The sequence below is a fragment of the Camponotus floridanus genome, unplaced genomic scaffold (assembly GCF_003227725.1).
Source record: "Camponotus floridanus strain SB8 unplaced genomic scaffold, Cflo_v7.5 scaffold8, whole genome shotgun sequence".
In the NCBI taxonomy this organism is placed as follows: domain Eukaryota; kingdom Metazoa; phylum Arthropoda; class Insecta; order Hymenoptera; family Formicidae; genus Camponotus; species Camponotus floridanus.
Window position 1 is genome coordinate 3621557 of NW_020229849.1, and position 23805 is coordinate 3645361.

The following is a 23805-nucleotide window of genomic DNA, read 5'->3' on the forward strand; positions in this document are numbered from 1 at the left end:
AATCTTATGATCCTATCATTTAACAAGGTTGCTACAGCATACTCGACTATATCAAGGCTACATCAAAAGTCGCACACTTTCTCTCTGTCATTGTGATTTACAGATTCTCCATCGACTTTGTCTTATAAATTTAATATGAGAAAGTCTATGAGAACTTTGAAAAATACAGGAGTGATTTAAAATTCTGAGATCTCTGAGTAAAAATTAAAATATAAAAATCTAAATGTGTGTCATATAAACAACAATATTGCACCTCCTCATTCATCTTTGTTAAACTCCAATGGAGATCTCGCAAGAAAGACACAATAATGAACAATATGATCTAAAGATTTAATAGAAAATACATATTTGAAACTCCTCGAAGGAGATCCTCGCACAACTAGGTATCTAAAAAAGAAGCGACTTACCCGACGTAAGCGACATCGTCTGCTGCCTCCTCGACCGCGAGTTGTCTCGTTTGCCGGAGGCCGATTGCGAGCCGGAGACCTGAAGACCTGGTGCGCTGACGGCCCGTTTGGGTCCACTGCCGATCGCGCTGGGCCCGACGTTGCTGTTCCTGGCGAAGCCAGGAGGCCGATAACGGGCGGATTTGACGCCGCTGTGCTGCGGCAAAAAGTGGTAGACGCTGTGCGCCTTGTGCATCGGCGACGAGGACGACGATGCCGTCGTCGACGACATCGTCGTCGGCGTCATCGTCAGACCGGTCGGCGGACCCGATCCAGCTGGGAGTCGTGGCAGGGAATTAGTGGCTGCGCTGATGGCAGATTGCATGCCACGTGGAAGAGTCGTTGCTCGCGATTCTCCGCTGTATTCCAATTCATCCTCGGTGTCCTCGTCGCCGGCTGATGCACCTGCGATGATTAACAATTTCTTTTTAAGCAAAAGGTATGCGTAATATCAGTGCATTTTGATATAATGAGCGCAATGTCACTTTGAGAGACTTCTGGAAGAGAAATGGCTTTTTCGCGTCGCTCAAAACGCGATTTCAGATTCAATCTATGTTCATATTTAAGATATATTTTTTCCTACTTTTCTTTAATATTTATAAAACGCTATATATATATTAAACTAAAGCGAATTATGTAGATGCAAAAGTAATAATTAGTTTTAATTTATTAATTGTAATTAATTAAATTAACTTGACACTTTAACCAATTATTAGATTAATAGTTAATTTTTTTCATGCATATTTATTGAATATATATCTATACTACCTGTGTGATATATATATATATATATATATATATATATATATATATATATTAAATAATAGATCTATCTATATATTAGATATATTTATCATAATTGATTTTAATATAGATGACATAAAAATTCAAAATAATCAAATTTAACATAACAATAAATAAGAAATATATGTAAAATAATGATAAAGAGAAGACATATGTGATAAAATAAATTAATATAATAATAATAAAAAGTTTTTTTGTAATAAAAAAAATTAATTCTACAAAATTTGCACGCTTTATACTAAATAGAATTTTGATAATAAGTATTCATTTATGATATTTTATATATTCAATTGTATGTATATTGATATATTTAATTGCTTATTGAAAGATATTTGCTGTGCATACAAACATACACAATGTTGTTTACATTAGAAAATACCTTTTATTAATAGGCGAAAGTTATATACGCATTAATGTGCACGTGAAACATTATTTATTCATAACATTATTTATTCATAAATATTCTCATGAATCTTTATTTATTTCTAGTCACGATAATGGATTCTATGAAAACCGATTTTGCAGAAAAAAATTATTTAATTTTCATCTTCTTTTTTTATACATATAAAAAATTATTATAAATTTAAAGTATTCAATTAATTTCGCGTTCATAATAAATTTTGCATTGATATGTTTTCCTTATCAATTCGTTTTACAATTGCCAACGTTTCTGCAATTCTGAGAGGACAATTTAATAATTTGACATATCATAGAAAGAAAGTAAGAGAGAGCGAGAGAAAGAGAGAGAGAGAGAGAGAGAGTAAATAACTTGAAAAATATTTGAAAATCATATAATTAATACTTTTATCATTTTCTTTCTTTTTCTATACCACTTCTCTCTTTCATATAATTTTAATATATAATGCGTACTCAATGAAATTCATTTTTATTTATTATCAAACAAACGCAAAACAGAATCGCGTGCAGTGTACCCTTCACGCTTCCTAATTCCGAATTAAATTATCAATATAAGTACAATTAAATTAAATTAGTTTGTGCGCATTCATGTTTTCGCATTTATTTCACGTAAAATATATCTCCATTATCGGAAGTGATCTGGCCGCAGCGGCCAACCGTCGTAGCGTAATTGCGGAAAAGGAATGTTCGGACAGACCGCGGGATCGCGATGAGGCAAAATCGAGCTGTAACGCCAATTACCGTCGTTTCCGCGATGTAATACGATCCACGAGAGATCACTCCCGCGTGGAGAAGGGCGTTCATTCACTCGCGCATTCGCACACATGAAGAGACAGTCACGCGCGAGCTCACCTGACTCTCCCCTGGTGTTGGCATCGGGAACGGAAGACCTCCTCCGATTGCTCCAGATCCTCTCCTCGACGGAGCCGCCGACGGTTCCGCCGGTTCCACCCCCGCTTCCGCCGCCGATCGAACCGCAACTCCTCACCCTGTCCAGCTGCTCCCTAGAGAAGCTCTTCGGATTGAATAGGAGATCGCCGGCGCTGCGCCGTTTCGCGGCCAGGGCACTCGCACTCGCATTAGCACTACCACCACTACCACCACCACTGACATCACCGGAACATGCCAGCAGGCTCAGTTTCGTCCTTGAATCGGCGGCCATCAGCGCGGACTCGAAGCTACCGCGCCAGGAAAATCTCTCGTAGTCGCTGGCCTCTCGTTCCTCCCCTTCTTGGCCGGTGGAGGCTGCCGGGTGGCTGTTGATCAACAGCAGCGGGTCGTGGGACTTCGACCTCGGCAGTTGCAGATGCACCGACGAGGGCGCGTTGGTGGAATCGGACGTTGAATCATCGTCCTCGGTAGTCGACGTCGAGGATGGAGTCCGATGATGCTGAGAGTATCGTCGCCAGGTGGTGGAGTGATGATGCGCGGCTGGACCACCTTCTGAAACCTCGTGCATCAGCGCTACCAGTCGGCTCCCGATATGATGCATCACTTTGGCGATCAGCGGAGGGCTGCTGTGAGGGGTGGAGTTGGCGTCCGAGCTCACGCCATCGCCGGCCATCTTCGTGAAACTCTGCACCAGCTTCTGATAGACGAACGCGGTATCTCTGCCCAAGCAGGGTGCGGTTTGTATCGTGGAACTCGATTGGGATCCCGAGCCTTTCAGCTCCCTTTCCTTGTCCGATAGCGTCGGATCACCGCTATTGCCGCCGCTTCCGCCGCCTCCAGACGTTGTGTCGAATTTGCTGATAATCTGCTGGCAGCTCTGCGAGATCTGCTCTTGCAGAGCCGACCTACGTCCGCTGGCGGCGCTCTCGAGGTCGGAACTAGTATAATCCGAGCTGTCGTAGGAATCCGACCACGTGTCCTCCGAGCTGAGATACTCGACAATCTCTCGCACCTGCTCGTCGCGTATTCCCGGGACTGTCTTCATCAGTCGCGTCAGCTCGTTCTCGAAGTATACCAATTGCGGTGGTTTGGTGCGATTCTGAGCGTAAAGACGCGCCTTCGAGGCATAACCCGGAAGTCGTGGACTCGGTGCCGGCGAGACACCGCTGGAATTCGCGTTGGTGACGCTCTGTCCGGGAGTCTGTCCGTTCGAGTTGGCCACCATCGTCTTGAAGAATTGCCGCATCTTCGACATCATGAGATTCGTCTCTTCATCGCTGGACCAATTATTGAAACTGTCTTTGCGTGAGAGTGAAACGTTTGCCAGATGTGGCAGACTTGCATGGCTTACCGGATGTTTCGTCAAGTTGTTTTTTTCCGTACCATCAGCACCTTCCTCGGAGCTTCGATTCGCATTCTGAGAATGTTCCGAGATCTTGTTGAGCAAGCGATCCTTGCCGATTTCCTGGTCAATCTCCATACCACTCGTTTGATTTTCATCTGGCAGTTTTTGATGCTGAAGAAGATCGTCGCAGCTACCGACAAATCCCGAATCTCGCGATTGCTGTTTTGATCGTTGACCATCGCTCGAATTTAGCGCAACCGAATTCCTTGAAGAATCCATTTGCGAAGACGAGGCCATGTTCAATGTGTTACTGCTATTAGTGAGAGTAGATGGCGAGGAAGACGAGGATAAAATGGACTCGGGCTGTGGAGTTTTTGCTCGATCCGAGTCTTCGGAGTTCATCGCTTCGTTGTCGTTTTCCATCACGATTTCATTCATCAGCGTCATCTCTCTACTGGGTTCTGGTGTCTTGTTTCGATCGTCCGGAACACGTGGACTCTGAGTTCCCAGATTTCGCGGCTTCTTCTTCTTACGTTTTACTGTATCAAACTGACCGTCTGTTCCAAAAACGGCGGTCTGACCATCATCAGTGCCATCAGTCTCTGTCGAGGAACCTTCAGATTGAGTCTCTTGCGCATCTTGATTAAGACTCAGATCCTGAAGAGAATTTTGCGAGCTCAAGTTCTGCGAACTTTGCGTGAGCGCCAACAGATTATCTAAAGAAGAACTATGAGATCTACCTGTACCCCTCGCACGCACTAATTTTTTCCTTCTCTGCGCTTCCGGACTAGGTCTACCTTCTGAATCACTACCTACTGAACCGTCCGAATCTCTCCTATCCTGATCAAAGCCAAGGAATTCCGATAAATAATATTTTTCCAATCTAGAAGAATTCAGGAAATTATCGCTGGTATTTGATCTGTCCTGAGTCTGACTAATACCGTTAGTTTCATCTTGTCCAAGCGATTCCAGTCCTTCGGAGTAAATCGACGAAGTCTCCGATAGACTGTCGACCTCGCGCGATCCCATGCTGGAATTGTTTCCATCGCCTCCCAATCCGAAGAAGAAATATTTCTCCAACTCTGAAGCAGAAGGTGGCCTTGGCTTCTTCGAGGGACTTCCTGTAGTCAGGCTAGGTTCTGTTTCACTCTCCTCGCAGGATTCCTCGACGATGGTATGCAAGGTAAAGTCGATCGCTTGCCTGCGATAGCCTCTGAGCTCCTCTTCACGATCGCCAAAATTATTAGCTTCATCCTCGGAGCTCTCTTCCGTGGCAGTAGTTGCACCTTCAGTAGGTTCGTCTTCATCATGGGACACTTCTTCCACCCAGGAATCATCGTCGGCCAGACCTTCTTCAAGTATGATAACCCCGCCAGCGCTTGAATTTTCGTCGCTGGACTGTGACGAGACGCGTGTTCGCGTATTTTCGCGACAATCCGATATCAAACGATCTTTGGACACGTCATCGACGCTCTCCTGTCGACAATTATGTGACTTCGACACGTTTTTCGACGCAGATACATCGTCGCTTTCACTAGCACTACCGACACTCAAACCACTATCCGCTTCAGGCTCAACCGATTGATGACCTGTCGCAGTAATTGCGACCGCCGCTAGTTTCTTCACCATTAACGGCTTGCGAGGAGCGTTTTTGCGATGAAACTGCGGTTCGCTCGCCGCTTCTAGCGCCAGCTGAAAGTAACCGGCCAGACCCCCTTGACTCCCAACCGAATGGATTTCATCCGGTTGCAGCAACGTTGTAGTGTCCGATGTAACGACGCTCACCGGCTGATACGAGGCTTCCTGGGTGATCATCACGAGGCTTCTATATTTATTACTGCTGCTGCTATTGTTGCTGTTATAAACGTTAGTACTGTTATTGTGCTGGGCTGGGTCTCTCGCAAGATCCTTGGCCGATACTTGACAGTCAGCTGGGAATCCATTCTCTTGCCGAGTACACGGGCGTCGCTCGACTGAGCGAAACCGTGTCGCGTCTCCCTCCTCGGCGCTCTCACCACCACCACCACTATCACTGTTACCATCACTATTTCCTCCCACCTGAACAACAATCTCGCCTCTCACCGGGCCGTCATGCGCAGTGTTCATCTTGCCGCCCGCGCCACCTTGCTCCTCTGCGCTCCTCGACATCTCCTGAATCCTGCTGGTGATTATTGCGTCGTCCACATCGACTCCTACCCGTTCCTCGCCCGCCGGTGCCATCAGGTCGTTGTCTTTCAGCCCGCCATCTTGACCACCGCGACGACACGTAACAGACCGATAACCCTCATCGTCGTCGTCGTCTTCATTGACCTCATCGCCATCATCCTTTATGTCGATCGTCGGCGAATTACTTAAAGCTGGCTCGCCAATCGATCTCTCGGACTGATTTTGCTTCACGCCATTCTTCGTCATCGTCAGACTTTTTTTATCATCGCGATTATCATGAAGACCGTTCTCTTTAATATCTCTCGTAGTAGCTTCTGTGTCAATTTGATAGAGTAACTTGCCTTTAATCGCGGTGTCCCCGTTGCTGTAATTAAAGAATGATTCGGCCGAAGTTACCTCGTATTCGTGAAGTTCGTCGCTGCTAATTTCGCTCCCCGTAGTATTGCTCTCGGTGCTGGTGCAACTGTCAGTTGACGCATCGATAATGACGTTGCCATTCGAACAATTCGGTCCCGATAAACGCGGTTTCTTATCTCCTTGTCTCTCGTAATCATTCGTTACGATCAATCTTGCAACTTGTTCATCATTGTAAATTCGAGGTTTCTCTTGGTGGTTTACACTGACATCCTCGATGACTGAAATTTCAGAAGACATTCCGGAAATTTCGAGAGAATCCGGGACGATGGTCGGATCCCAGACATCACTCGCAAGTGACTTTGGTTCAATCAGATCGTCCTGCGAAATTTCTCTCAACGGATCGACGATTTTCTCTTCACCATGTACTTTCGAAATAGATCTTTCGTCCATCTTCAAGATATCTATAGATAAATCAATACTATCAGGATCGAGCATTCTGATGGATTTCAATTCGATTCGATTGTCAGAACACTCGCTATCACCCGCTAGATATATTTCTTCAGGGATCGATCGACACTGTAGTAGAAGTGGAAGTTGATTATCGCCGTTATCAGCTCCATCCTTTCTGCTACGATTTTTTCGTTTATTGGTCAAATTAACAACAGGTTCATCCAGTGATTTGTTTCCATTTTCGGAGCAAGCGTTGCCGACGATATAAGCCTTGGAATGCTTTTTGGATTCTTTCAATTCGTTCTCGTTTATTTCCGATCTATTTTCCACAAGAACATCCTCGTTTAGTAGCCTCACGTGTTGCAACACTACCGGTTCCTCTTCAGGAATCGCGGTGACGCGTTTCAAGGTTACACCACCTTCCGCTGCGGAATCCGAATCATCCTCCGCGTTGTCTTCGATATCGTTGTCACTGGTGAGCGAATCGTCATTCACCACGAACACCTTGGAAAACCTGTGCGAGCTAGAATCCTCTTCCAGATCGCTACTGTCCGCCGACGACCTCCCGGACGAGCTGCCCGAGTCCTCTCGCTGGTACATCCCCTGAGCGCTCCTCTCGAAAGACGATGATAAAGAATCCTCACAGACCTCCTCATTTTCTTCCTCTCTCGTCTCTTCATTATCCTTTTTGCATTCCTCTTCAAAGCTCTTCGTCTCCTCCAATTTACTCTTCATGACGGAAGAACCAGATTTACCGATGCCCTTCACCGACACATTCTCCTCCCTTCTGAGCTCTTCGGCTTTCGACACGATTTTCGCGTCATCTCTCACATCCTGAGGAGACTCGAGGTTAGCCGATGGAACCGTTGCCGTTTCGGTTATCGATCCGTATAGCCTCGGGGACATCATCTGTTCCGGTGGATGGAAGGTACAGGTGGTCGGATCGAAGGTGCCGGCAAGTCGTGGGTCCAGACGAGCGCCATGTAAAGGCTGGTTGAAGCGGGGGTGCCAGGCGAACCAGGGCGCCGCCGGGTCGCCTCGTAACCTCAGAGTTCCCGACTCGGCGTGTGCGTCTCCGCGACTTATCATGGATGATGCGGCCGCCGCGAAGTCGCCGGTCCACAGGGCGGCCGGTATCGGCACCGGATACGGAACCGGGACCGGTATTGGCACCGGCACCGGGAGCACGTTCGCGCTTCGGGAGCCGCCGCAAGCCTAGATAGAACGATATTGGATGATAGCTCGCGACATACTTATCTCAAAGAGCCTTCTATCTTTTTATCAGTTTGCGAAATTCTTATCATCTTAACATTTGCAGCAGATATGAAGAAAACTTATGTTTCTTTTATTTATAATAAATGAATTTATCTCGATTTAATTTGAGTCGAAATTGATTTCTTTCCTAATTTTTTATTTTTCATATTATTTCTCATATATTTTTCACACGTTTTATTTTTATTTTAAGTAAGTGAAATTTATTCTTATATTTCATTTAATTAAATTTAATATTATTTTTAATTTAATATTATTTTAATTTAATTAAATTTAATATTATTTTTATATTTAATTAAATTAAATGAATAGAGCAAAGTTTCAAAAAAATGCAAATGAAATATGACAATATAATTGCGTTAATAATTGAGAAATATATGCATATCATTCGTTAAAAAATATTCGTTAAAAATATGCTATGTTTTTTTTAATATTTAATTTTCCACATTTCATATTTTTTATAAAAAAATATATGACATTTTGATATTATTCAGATACATGCAATTTGAAATTTAATATACATAATAATCTAAAATTATATATAAAATTTTTTGTGCTTTCTATTAATTATAAATGTACTCTACTTATACAAAATCTATAGAAATGGATTAACAGTTTGAAAGCCGACGATGAATTTGCTGGCAAAGCACTTATCGATCGCTTAATCAATATGAGCCTTCGTTGATATACGAGACAAGTATGCGAGTATGGTTTATTGACAAAGTGTGACCGTGAATTTCACATAGCTGCCATGTACGGCTCTCTTCGCTAGTAGAACGTGAATGATTAATTTAGCTGTAGCAATGTATTTGTCAAACGGATGCACAAACAGCGGCACTCAGTCGCGGTCACATGAATTGTGTTCATATCCATGAAAATTCTTTTCATCGCGATGTAATATCCTCTTCTTCTCGATTTATTTATAAAATAATTTCGCGAATAAATACAGTAATTTATTTTCAAGTATTTTTTACGTTAAAAAAGGATAATATTGAAAAAAATAAAATCATTAAATTTAATCAGTTTAATTAGTAAAATTAATTAAAGATAGGAGAAACTATGAAAACGCTCATAAAAATTATAAATCGTCCAATAATTATATCTAATAATAAGTCTTAAAAAAATTAAAATAATAAACACGAATGTTGTTGCGCACGCGAATTTGAATATTTGAACTTTTTCTTAGTCGAGAAAAAAATACAATCGAAAAATTACGATCTTAATTTTCATTTTTAAATTTATATTTATGTAAATTTATATTTATGTAATAAATATTTAAAATTTCAATGAATTTTCTTAGCCGAGAAAGAAAAAAAATACAGTTAAAAAATTACGATTTTAATTTTTAAATTTACATTTACAAAATATTATTTTAAATTAATATTTCAAAAAAGTTAAAATGATAAATGCATACATTGTGTTACACTTGCAAATCTACTGTAATGACTATTTCAATTTTCAATGAATTTTCTTAGAGAGAAAAAAAATACAGAAGAGAAATTACGATTTTAATTTTCATTTTCAAATTTATATTTTATAAATAATTTATATAAACCCACAAGCCGAGCAATATACACATATATTTATTACTTTAACCTCTTTAGACACAATCATTACACATGATTTTTGCCAGCGATTTCTGTACCAATTTAACATTTTAATCCACAACTGATGACTATGACACACTATGACACATGTGAATAACAACTTGAGGACCGCGCTTACCTGGCAGGCGGCGGAGCCGCGTCCCGGACAGCAACTCCAAGCGTCCTGACCGATGCTGGCGTCCGCTGTGGCACCGGCGACGGTGACGATCGGCGTCGTCGGCAGCGGCAAGGAGCCACTCTCGAAGTAATCCCAGTCGCAGTCTTCGAGCGACTGCGCGTGATGATGATGATGGTGGCCACTGTTGCGCGGCAGCCCGTTCAGGTAGGACGAGCTCGAGCAACTGCTGTCGGCGTCGTCTTCCTCGCGCCCCGACGATGAATCCGAGCTGATGAACACGAGCCGTCTGTAGTCGACTGCGGATGCAGCTGACTCCGGAGCAATCGACGCGGGATTAGGACTGCGTTGTCGACTTCCGCTTCCGCCGCTGCCGCCACCGCGTCCGATCAGATTCAACGTTTGCAGGCTCTGCAAATCCTCGCTGGTGCAGCAGGACGATCTCGCATGCGATCTCCCGCGACGTCGCGGACCTTTTGCAACAATCGTGAATAACCGTTAATGATTTCATTCGTCGTCTATCCCTCGGGTTGATCCAATGATATCGAAGCGATAAGATCGAGGAGACGGAATGATAAGAGACGGAATTGCCTGATAAGTTTCACTTATCAACATGTTAGTAGCTGCTTTATCGTTTTCATCGATTAGCTTTTTAGTGCTCTAGGTAATTTATAGCTTTTGAAAGTAACACAAGTCCATCTCCCAAAACATAGTTCACAAGAGATGTCAATAAAATAGCGATACAATTGTTGATAAAAAAAATATATACATTTTACACACATACATGTATTATCAAAATCAAAGAAATTATTTTAAAATTCTGTAAAAAGCTTGTAATGTTGATTCGCAAAAAATTTGTAAATAAATTCGCAAAAAAATGTAAAAAAATAGCAATTTCGAGCAACAACTATAGCGATCTAATGAGGAGAAGCATCAAGTTTCATCAAGTAAAGCATTAGTCTACAGACTAAAAATGCGACTGCATTTTAATAGAAAGCATCCCTTGCGGAGTCTCATTTATACTGCTGGAAGCAGTGAGCAAATTACGATGCAATTAGAAGAGAACGCGCACAAAAGTCTGCGCTAATGTTTCTCGCAACTCGAGGAACTAACTCCTGAATGTTACGAGCTCGTATACGTTTGCTCATGACGTTAACGAACCGTGGATGAATTCTAAATTTTAGTGATTACAGAGCCATAACATGATAACGCGTTGATTCACAGACTCTCTCGATTTCATCGACTAATCACGGATAATCGATAAAGTAAATAAAGATTGATTATTTTGCGATAACCGTGTATATTTTACATAAATTTTTATTTGCACTAAAATTCAATTCAGTTTTTTTTTAAATTATGACATTATTTAGATTTAAACACGAAATACCGATTATTTTATTTACCGAGAACTCAGAGAAATGTTTTTCTTTTCAATCTTCCTTCTTGATTCAATTAACAAAAAGAAAATGCAATGTTTTTCCAAGCGCACAAAAGGAAAACTATACTCGACTATAAATGGTGTACTAATAGTAATGACGATACGAAAGTGGTATGTTAATGAACGACGTAACGCATCCCCAAGGCTCTTTGTACTTTGTTACTTCGCACACGCACACATGCGTTAGTACACGCAGAAGGATTGAATTTATATCTATTGTGCATCCCGCGCGAAACAATGCACTTTTATTGCGTCGACGGCGTTTAAATCTCTGGTCATGTTACACCACCTTGATTTTGTATCTGCTTCTCATCTATTTTGTAAAATATTTTTAAAGAAGAGCTTCCCTCTTCAATTTTCAAGAAAAAAGAGATGAAACATTTCTTCGTTACATCCTATGGAAGGATTTTCCTCTGAGATTAGGTAAAACCATATTTATTAATTTTTATTGATTATTAAAATTATTTTTAATAATAAAATTAATTTTTTAATCTTAAAATTAATTTTAATTTTTATTAATTAATAAAGGAAATTAAGATTTTTGCTCAACTCATTTTTTTCGCTTATGCACTAGATGTGTTTGAGCTGATAAGTTGATAAGAAAAAACGGGACATGGCGATCAGGTGTCATCAACCAACAGTTCGTCGTGAATGGCATGTGTAAAGGTGCACAGGGGAGGGGACAGAATTGGGGCCCCGCTCTGTCGGCGCGCTTTATGCCCATTTTTTACGCGCCGTTGAATTACCTGGTCAATGGCACGAGGGCGGCCCATCGTCTCCGTCCGCGTGTGTTTCCCTTTCCCCTCGTGCGCGCCGTTATCACTAACCGGGCCTTCTTGATTATTCTTATAATGACGTCGCTCGAGAGGGGAAAAGAGAGAAAGAGATAAGAACAAAATAGGAGAGGTGAAAAAACCCAGTACAGATATAAAAAAAGAAGAGAAAAATAAAACGTTTTTTTCTCATAAAATAATTTTGTATAAGAAAATTGAAGCTTTTCTTCAAAATTTTGTTCGCTTTTTTCAGATATTTAACATCTTTATCTTTTTAAATATTATACAAATTGATTTTTCATTATTTTTAATTTTTTTAGATATGAATTAATCTATTTTGAATAATCGCATTCCAATTAACTATGTAATTGCAATTAATATTTTTAAGTAGATAAATTCTTTAAAAACAGTTCAAAATTGAACTAAACTCTAAATTGCTTCATTAAATACATAGTTTGTAATTTTTTTAAATGTACTTTAGTTACTATTTTAATATAATAAAAAAAGCAAAGTTATATTTTTAATTTTTTTTTAAACAATTTTAATAAAATTTTTGGGATTGAAAAGATATTAAACACGACAAAATTCAAATAATTTTTCTAATTAAATATAAAAAATGTTTTTATTATGCATCTAATTTAAAAAATTTTCCGAATCATATGTTTTATATAATTTGCCACGAAAATCTCATTAATTCATTAAAATTGCTTCGAAAAGAGATAAATTAAAGATAAGAAAATTTTAGTTTTTTTTATTATATTAAAAAAATACAAAGGAAAATGTTATATTAAAAAAATAATAAAAAAACTCAATTTGTTTTTCTTCAAAATTTGTTTTCTATTAAAAAGAAATTATTTTCTTACATTTCTATTCCCAATAAAAGAGAAATTTAGCAAGTTTAAATAGAACGCATTTGAAATGAGAGTAACGGAAATCACGAATCTGGGTCTTTAGCGATAATAAGATGATAAAAATCGAAAGATTTAAGAATGAGGTAAATATTCATAATCTTTAAGAATTAATACTTTTAATAAATCTAATATTTCATACTAATCAATTATTTTACATATTTGCGATTATATCTATGATTATATTTGTCGCGATCTATATTTTATTGAGATTACAGATTTTTATGAGCACTATATGAGTTAAGAGGATGAATCAAATAATTAATATCTTATATTTTTCTTAAATTTAATATCGCATGTATATGTAAATACTTTTTTTACATGGAGTATATTAATTTATAATTTGTTTGATTTTTTTTACATACTTAAATGTAAAAACTATTTTAAAATTTATATTTTTTTATTCATGAGCATCCCGAATTATTACTTCAACTTTAATTTAACTTCATAAATATCGCGATAGAAAATGTGTTTACTTATTAATTTAAATCAATGCTTAAAAATTTTTAAATTCCCTAAGATATATAAGAATGTAAGATGGGAATTGTACAAATAGATTGTCTAGGAAATGTCTCTGTTAATCTTTTTTATATTGAATATCTTAATAATAAAGGAAACTCAAATCAAAAGATTCGATTAAAATAAAGTCCATGTGAAATCAGGATTAAAGCTGTTTGTTAGAACATCAAATTTAAGTCTCTGTTTTTAAATTTCAAATTTAATTTTCTTTACAGAAAGAAAATCTCTCATAGAAATTCAATATAAAACATGATAATGAATTTTGACAAGATACAATTGAACAGATAGATCGGAATCAAACTCGCCACAAAAAATGCTCTTGAATCTCCGCGGAAATTTCGCAAAATTTCACATGTATTTCTTTCTGTCGGTTTCTGATATAATTTAATATTATTTGTCAATCTTCCGAAATAACGCTCGAGTAAACAACGATATCAAATATTGTTGAAGGTTTCTCACCTCAAATTTTCACCAATCTCAGCTTTTTTATTGTCCTTGACGTGACGATAGTTCGATTGTTATCGTACATGCAAAAATATATATAATCACATAATCACGCATTTCGTATTTTTCACGAAAGAATTGAAAAAGATTTGTATAAAAGAAAGCGAGAAATTAAAAAAAAATGCTTATTTCTTTTAACACTGATTTTTTAACTTATAGTTACCAACATATCAAAGATATTATTTCTGAAGAGATCACGGTACAAATCACAAACAGCTTTTCGGCGACGTCCTTATTTAAAGCAAAGTATGTACACTATGTGAAAAAATATATATTTCCCTTCCTTTTTTAAATAAATGTTTAAAATAATTTTTCCAATATATAAAAGAAGTTCACTTACACACACACACACACACACACACACACATTAAAATAAAGACATATACTGTATATATACCTCCTCGATTTTTATATATCGAGCCAATCCTTTTGCTGTAATTATCCAAAGATATTAAAAACGATAGGAGAAGGATCGAAACGCGCTCGGCTATCACTTTCGGACGTTGAAAAATTGGGAAAGTGCGACAAACTTTTCTCGATTCGTTTCCCGTTCGCGAAATAAAGACGGCTTTGGTCGCCACACCAAGGCGAAGAAGGCAAAGTGAGCGATTCGCGTGGGCTACCGCCGCTAAACTGAGAGCGTCTACGCCGAGGGGGCACACCTGAGTCCCCCCTCGCGCGTCGGTCACTACCTTAACTACGGTGCCTATAGTACCTTGACGCTATAGTGCAACACGTCTGTGTTATACTGGGTGATCTGTCTCTTTAACATACCCTTTCCGCCGTTTTTCAACCCTATTTTATTAATATTTTCGCTAGAAAAATTCGATAGATTTAACGCTTCGCTAGAACAACATCTCCAAAAATATCCCCAAGATATACGTTTAAGAAGTCCGTAGACGGAAACAATAATAGAACGCATACAATACGCTATAATTTCGTTAAGCAGTCCATAAAGATTGATTTACATTATACACTTAATTTATTGATTTATTAATAAATTATAAAATTTACTTAATTTTCTTTAGAAAATTTAATTTCAAAAATTTTTTAAAGAATCAATAACAGATGAACAAAATCGACAAATTAACTGAAAGTTTTGATATGTGTTGAAAAATTTGATATGATTGCGAATATTTGATTGTGTTGCCTTATTGTTAAATAAAAAAAGACAGATCAAAATGACACTTTTTTGAGTCCGTCATAATATTAAAGACAAATTGAGAAGAAAGTCTTTCTCGCAACATTATATCAAAAATCATCAGCCAAAAAGAAATTTTGTAAATATACTTTAGAATGTATCAACAACTCTTCTAACAATTTATTAATTTATTTTCAAAAATTAAATATGATATTTGATAAAATAAAACATTCAATATCTAGGGAAACTAAATCTATCTGATAAAAATACTCTCTACATGTTTTGATACTGCTGTTTACAAACTGTTATTTGTTTATATTAGATAAAATATCATCGACAAAATATCGTGTTATTTCATCTCTTTTTCTGTTATGCGTACGTTACAAATTCAATATATAAATATAAATACGTTTATATAAAAGAATATATTTTGTTTATATTTAACTATATAAATCATCACTTGAATCAATCTTAAATTCATCATATTTTTTCTTCTCTTTAACACTTTTCAATCAAAATAAATAATATATATATGTATATTTTATTAATATACAAGGTGTATATTTTATTAATATACAGGTGTTCATTTTAAAACTTTCCACCGTTTACTTCACGATTGACTTCTTTTGCGAAAAATGTCAAAAGACGTGAATTTTGTTCTTGAAGGAGACATTTAAGTATATTAAATGCAACAAAATTTTTTCATCCTCTTAATCGGTGTAGCTATCCCTTCAAAAATCTTAAATGAAAATAGGGATCAAGTGATTATCTACAACTCTCTTTCTTTTCAATTTAAATAGATATTTCATCGTATTTGGAAATTTTAGATGTCAAAACAATTTTACATAGAAAGATATATTTTAGAGTAGAATTTATTTATTAGTCATTTATTATAACAAATGTTAAAAATGTTCTCCATTATTTTCTAAACAATAATATAAACGATTCTCAAATACTGAATATGACTAGCTATCCCGACGAAGAAGATGAAAAAAAACTTCGTTGCATTTAATGTACTTATGCAAATGTCTCCCTCGAAAACAAAATTCACCTCTTTTGACATTTTTCGCAAAAAATAGTCACTCGTGAAATAAACGGGTGAAAAGTTTTAAAATAAATACCCTGTATATATTATATATATTAAATGAATATAAATAAATATCTTTAAAAAAAGATTCTTGTGATGAGATTCGCAGATCATAGAAGTCGAAATTTTTTTATAATTTGACACGTAATCGATTATGACATTTCGGAGTCACGGACGTGACGTATTATTCCTGCGTCACCCCGTATATTCGCGACGCAGGTGAGTGGACTATAGAGCGTCAGCAGGGGGAACGCTGTTACACTATTATTCCTCTGAGTCTGGCTTCGCTTCGCTTCTCTCACCTGCCGCCCCACGTACATATGATTCCGTGCCAAAAGGATCATACTTGGGCGAGAATGGACAATAGAGATAAGACGGAACAGATAGGACTTTCATTCGAAATCTTTGAGATTTGACCTCGAGCGAATTATACTTGAAATAAATGGTTGTAAGTGTCGTAAATCTCAAAACTATAACTACAAAGTAAGCCTATTTTAAATGGATAGAAGACTCAAGACAAGATATTAATTTACTACAGTGTGTTCTCTTTCTCTCTACAATTTTTTTTTTTTGACGAATTACCTTCTTTCTCATTTCTTCCTTCATTCTGGATAAATATTTTTTGTAACGAGAATTCTTTCATGATAAAAATTTAGAAAAGTACCTCTCCTCATTAGTTTGTTAATTACTTTGAGTCCATAGCAAGTACAATATCACGACAATTCCGGCGTAGAAAATAAGAAAGTACATTGATAACAGAAACGTGATTGATAGTTGAATTATTCTTTGCGGCTCCATGTTTGCAAAAAATACACACACTTCTTTTTTTTCCTTCTCTCTCTCTTTCTCTGCGCAAATTAATAAAGAAAAAAATTATAAAATGAAATAATCGATCCGCTAGATATTCAATTTATGCTCGACTCGAATTACGATCGTCTTCGATATCACGAAATTACGTATTTTAAATTATTTAATTATTTTTTATTACGTAATTTAAACTATTTAATTATTTTATTACGTAATTTAAATTATTTAAACCACGAAAACCACCGACAATTCGGAATATGAACTATTTTATGCACTGTTAAATATCGAGCATTCCTTTCGTATTCCATCGAATCTCTCGCGTCAAACAAAGTATGAGATTAAAAATAATTATTTTATTTTTTTTTAAACTTTTCTGCTCCGTTAAAACGTTATCTTTAATTTAGAATATTTGCTTGATAAACTAATTGAGATATAAATTTTAGAATTACTGTATTTTGCACTTTTTGATATAATTTTAGCTAGATACGATTTTACCCTCGAGCCCAACACCGGACCGGTTTATCGTTTTACGAGTTTACGTTTTTTTCAATTTTTGGCAACGTCCCGCATGACTCTCTCGGAGAATACTGACTGCCTGCGAACCAGGAAATTTGCCAGGGGCTTCGATAATCAATGAGCTTATCGTTACGGGGAGCCATATGGCGCTCTTTATATATGCATGTACATATATCATGCTAAATGTGCACACTATGGATAATGGATGTATAATCAAAATAAAAAAAGACTATTATAACGCTAACAAACTTGATAAACACGTAGAATTTTTGCAAAATTATATATATACGTAGAATTTTTGCAAAATTATACATGTATATAACAAGCCATGAGTATTTTAATTAATGTACGAAGCGTATCAAAATTACAAGAATTTCCGAAATGTGTCAAAGTTACAAGGATTACAAAGAAAGTTCGTTTCTGATCGACGAAGAAAACTTATGTTTTCACGGTCGATTACGATTATAGAACTCAATAAGAATAAAAGGATATGTCAGGAATTTAATTGGCACTCGCACGAGCACGCGATTATACGCGGGCAGACAATCGCGAAAGCGAAACGATACATGTTATCGTACATTAATTGCATTGTTTGTAATTATTAATTACGCATAATTGCGGCTTTTAAAAATATAAGAATAAATTCGAGAAAACAAACAGAGAGAACTAGGGCTCTTTCAATTATAAATATTATGTCTTTGTAATCAGAAAATAAAGGGAATAAAACTTCAATTATATAATTGAAAAGATTTGAAATTTTTTTGAAGAAATTTTAGTTTTTCTTTGTTTTATTTTCTTCGGTTGCTATCATAAATATTGTAATTGTAATTACCTTGAGCGTCGAACTGCCTTCTTCGTCGTAACATTGTTCTCCCTTGGGAAGGAAGCGGACCTGTCCTATCGTGACCATCCTCGTTAGTTTCATCCTCGCCTGCACTCGTCGCGCTGTCACGTTGCACCATCTCGTCACCGCCAATCGTCGACGAGACCGCGCCGCTGTTACCTCCGAAAAATTTCACCTTCCTGGTTAGTTCCACGTATCCGTGCAAGCCGGTCTCACTTAATCTATGTAGGGAGAAAAAGAAGAAACTATAATATCTAATTTTTTAAAGATTTTTGTATTTTAGAAGAGTAATTCTTTCTTTTTTGAATAATTTAGCATAACTTTTTATACTTAAATTAATTTTTAAACTTAAATTTAATTCAACATATTTTTTGTGTTTAAAAAAAATCGCCTTTTTTCTTAAATAGATTTTTAAAAAATGCAGGCAAATACGCTCTCTTGAATATGTTGGAAGCAATTTAATTTTACTAAATCTTTCTGGTCAACTCACCTGACACTCTCACTTCCGCTGCTCTCGTATCTGGTGCTACTGTTGGATTCTCTCCTTGTTCTCGTAATAGTATCACGTATCCTCTGCGAGGCGGAACAGGAGTCTCCTCCGATTTTACGTGGCAATGCAGGAGTGGGCTCGCTCTCGCTCTCTCGAGGACTGTATCTTGATGATCTCGTACTCAGTGGACTAGCTTCCGGCGACAAATGCTGTCAAAAACGAGGATATTTAATTAAAAACTATTCTTTACAAATATAATATAAAATACATATAATAAAATGGAAAAGAAATGTAAGATATGCATAATTTTTTAATATTAATTTAATTTATATATGTACTTTAAGAGAAGAGAGTGTTAAAAATGTGTAAAATTCAATAAAAACTTACACTTGAACAACGTTTATTCGGAGTATCGTCGGTGTCGTCTGGATTCGAGAATTCTTCCTTGGAAAATTTTCGCCGCACCTATTTAGCAAACAATATGCTTGATAATATCGTGCTTACACTCGAGAGATTAAACAACGCGATATAGTCATAAATAATAAATAAATGGTAAAATTAAACGTGCACATAATAGAATCTTTTTTCTTCCTTTTGACAGATGATAATTCATAAATATACAATTAGCTTTTGCGTGAATAAGATTGTCATTTTCCAAGAAATTGTTCTTAGTTATTATTTCTTGAGTAGTTTAAGATAATAATTTTCTTTTTTATTTTATGTTTAATAAATCTCTTGTATCTTAACAGAATAAAATTAAATAGAAAAGCTAATATATATGTAAAAATTTTGAAAAAATTATCTAAATAGAAATTTTCAATAAAAAAAAATCATTGTAAAATCTTCAATACATTCTTAATAAAAAATATACATTCTCATAAGAAGTGAAATTTTGCGACAAGTGTTGAAATGTTCAAAATTTATATAATCTTATTTTTCGTAAAATAATTCTCTCTTATCTCGATTGAATTATTTATTGTAAACAGAGATTAATATATCATGATATATTTAAGAGAAAAGGTTCTCACGTTTCGCAAAGGATACCGGTAACACCTCCACGTACAACACACACACATACACGCCCACGCATACGATAAACAGTTCACAAGCATATTCACTGACCACTTGGAACTCGTCCGGCCTCTTTCCATAGCCGATCTCCAGCGGACCCTTTCTTTCACCAATGACGTCACCGTCGCTGCCGACGTCTAACAATCGATCGGCGGTGTCTCTCATCTCCTCGTCATTGTTGTTTCGCTCCTTGTTATTCCCCACGACAGGCTCGACCGATTCTGGGGTTGCCAACAAACGCTTCTCGTGTATCACTTCCTCGCCTAACGTGTCTCGCTCCCGCTCGTTCTGCGTGTTGTCCTCGGCGACGATGACGTCGAGCATTCTCGTGTCCCGGTTCTCCGCATCAGCTCGCGAGTCTAGTATTATTTCGTGCCGTTCGATCGCGACCTCGGCTGTCACCTCGCTTCTTGTCGACAATTCTGCGATGTCGTTAGGGTCGTTCTTGCCGTCTCCGCACTTTGTTCTGTTCTGTTCAATTCCAGCAACTTTCGATCTCGTCGAGCCGCCCACGTTCTCCGTTCTTTCTTGCCTGTCTTGCTGCTTACCTTTGGCGGATTCCTTGATCGGATTCGTACTCTCTCTGCCCACGTCTTCGCGACTATTGTCGCGGCGAAAGATTCTTATTCCTGATTTGCCGACTTCGTCCTTGCTGGTGGACGTCGGTGAAACTACGAGCGACGAGAACTTAGTCTCCTCCTTTCGCCCGGATTTCGATGAATGACGGATATCGTCCTTGCTGTCTTGCCGCTTCAATCGCTCCTCCTTGTTACGGGAGGACAACAATTTCGGGATCAAACTCGGCACACTTATGTCCTCGCGACTGCGACGCAAATCATCAGTGCTTCCTCTATATCTGCAAAATAATAATAAAAATCAATAGCAAATTATTTAATAGAAAATAATAATTAATTATATATATATATATATATATATATATATATATATATATATATTGATTAAAAATATTTCATTTATTTAATAAGTCTCTATCATAAATTCAATAGACACATAACTTTAAGGATAACATTGTATGGCTGCGTTCAGAAATCCTACTCGTAAGGTAGAGTGGTATTTAACCTACTAATCAGGATCGAGAAATGTTTGCTCCTTTTGTCCTTGATCGATTTGATATTACTTTACCATACGGGTAGGATTTTCTGAACGCGCCTTATAGAATGAATCGTAATATGTGGGATTTATATTTTATAGGTAGATTCTTTTGTCAAATTTATTATCCGCAATAAAGGAAGTAATTATGTACCTCTGAGGAATGAGCGATCGCTTAGGCGACTCCTGCGGACTTCGAATATCTTCGAATTCCTTAGAGCTCCTTCTGAAAATAGGAATATTCGACTTCCTCTCGCCATGCTTGATCGGACTGGGTTTCGTCTCGGGAGATATAAACTTGGCGAGTATCCTTGGCGGTTTTATCAGGGAGACCCTCGGTGTGCTGTGCTCCTGCGCAGGATCCTCTTGTTCCTTGCCCGAGCGTTCTTCCTTCTTGTTGAACTTTCCTGTGTCCGATGATGATACTTCCTCTACTGATTTGCTGATTGATTTTTTTCGTTTCGTTCGTTCATTGATCGATGTGCTCTTCTCGGTCGTTTCGCCTACATTCGCACAGTCTTCTGTGTCCTCGACATTCTTGCAGTCTTTTGTATTCAAAGAGTCATCTCGCGAATCTTCAAGTTTCGATGTTCTGTCGTCGAAGCCTGAATCATCCAACGGTTCTCGATAGTCTTGATGACGAGATGGCAGGCTACGATATAGACGCAGTTCTGGAGATTTCCTCGCAGCTGACCAACGTGTCGGAGGACCTTTCAAGAAAATAATTTATGTTACAAATTCGTAATTATACGATATGAACGCAATCGTGATTAAGTTTCAATGAAGAAATCAATAGAATAAATTAATACAAGTAGTTATGATTAGTATTTTAATTAATATTAATATTTAATTTGAATTTATTGAAAACAAATTCTTCTTTTTCTACAAATTTAATTAATTAATTATAAAAACGCACCATTAATTGTCCAAGCTCGTCGGATGCTGCGACTTAGTATGTCTACTGGAAACTGCGATGTTTTTTCGTTAACTCCACTGGAAACTGGACTTTCGTACATCCACTTGCCGGTAACCAAGTGTAGTTCTCTGAAAATTGAACAGGTTCAAAATTAGGTCAACAACGAGAAACAAAGGATGCATCGCGAAAGGCGTCCTTCATTTTTTGCCTGAATTCGAAATCATCGAAGTTTCACCTCAACTTCACTCTTGTTCACTTGCTACCTTGCTTTTGTAATTTTATCTTACTAATAATTATTTAGCAAAAGTCTGCATAAAATTTTATTATCTATCTAGAATAAAAAAAATGTTATAAAATAGGAATCATTATTATATATATGCATTATACTTGAATATCCATCCAAGACATTAATTATATTTTCTTTAAGCAATAATAAAACGAGTAGAAACAGTTCGTTTCATTTCAATCGTCATTCGTTAATAAAGAAAAATGATTTTACTTGAGATCGTCTCGGGAAGACACTTACGCGATTTTGTAGCAAATGTTGCAGATCCACTCGACTTCTTTGTCACCTGCTGCATGCTCTCTGATCTCGATGCGACACTGTCGGCACACGCGGTGTCTGCAACGCGTGCACCTCGCACCGGTGTTGTAAAATCTACCGAATGGCGCGCCGCATCGCGCGCATTTGCGTCCTTGATGGGATAGCTCGCCGCCGTTGCTGGCGGACGCCTTGAGCAGCCCCCTTCTTCTCAGGTACTGCAGATCAGCCTTCAACCTCCTGCGAACACAAAGCCGGATGCAGGAGATCCCAAAGTACCTTCGAACGCGACCTATCGCGTCGAGCTTGACTCGAAACTCGACTCAAGTATTATTAAGTAATTTATTATTTAATTATTTAAATTATTATTTTAATTTATTATTTTAATTTAAAAATTATTATTTTAATTTATTATTTAATTGTTAAATAAAAAAAATGTATGGTTCGACATGTGCTGTGACATGATGCTCCTCGCGTGTAATTGTTTAAAATGAAAGAATTCGATTTATTTTTATATATTTTTTTCAATAGGATATTATTGGGATGCTGAACTTAATTTTTGATTGAAAAAAATTAAAGAATAACAAAGTAGGGTTATTTTAAAATTAGATATTTCAATTTCGCTGAGATTTTCATTTTTTGAAAATCAGGGAATTATTAAATATTAACTTTTTCAATTCTAATTAGATCCAATGTCCCAAGGATATTCTAAGGAATAACATTAGATCGAGTCTTTCATTGTCGGACAATTAATCAAGAAGCAGCATATCATTTTTAACACGCTATGCACAGAAATTTATATTGAACGAAAGAAGCTAAATATCCAAGATTTAAAAATACTGACTTACTAAACACTAATAAAAACATATATAAAACGTCAAAAAAAAACAATTTTCAATATAAAAATCTTAATTTAAAAATCTTAAAAATCATCAATTTTTCATACTACATCTCTTAATAATGTCTTATTCTATCCGCTTCATCGTAATCGCGTTCTTCCAACTAATTCTTTAATAAAATCTTCTGCTGAATAAGAAGCGGATGAAAACAAAATATCCAAGATTTAAAAATTTACTAATGTAATTAACATTAATAAAAGATATATAAAACATTAAAAAACTAAATTTTTAATATTCTTCAAAAAAAAATTCCCAAAAATCAATTTTCATACTGAATCCCTACATCTTATTTTTATCTGCTCCATTCTTTAATAAAACCTTCTTGATTACTGAACCGAAGCGGATGAAAACTAAATATCTAAGATTTAAAA

General features: G+C 36.9%; 1 protein-coding gene across 1 annotated transcript in view; it reads right to left on the reverse strand.

The window, feature by feature from the left end:
* LOC105254930 overlaps positions 1 to 23805 on the reverse strand; it is a 53919-nt gene that overhangs the window by 13336 nt on the left and 16778 nt on the right. The window contains 10 exon segments of the mRNA XM_011263904.2: positions 408 to 851; positions 2520 to 8091; positions 9874 to 10343; positions 18396 to 18628; positions 18898 to 19106; positions 19285 to 19362; positions 20020 to 20824; positions 21233 to 21788; positions 21995 to 22122; positions 22521 to 22775. Coding sequence (XP_011262206.2) covers positions 408 to 851; positions 2520 to 8091; positions 9874 to 10343; positions 18396 to 18628; positions 18898 to 19106; positions 19285 to 19362; positions 20020 to 20824; positions 21233 to 21788; positions 21995 to 22122; positions 22521 to 22775 — 8750 coding nt within the window.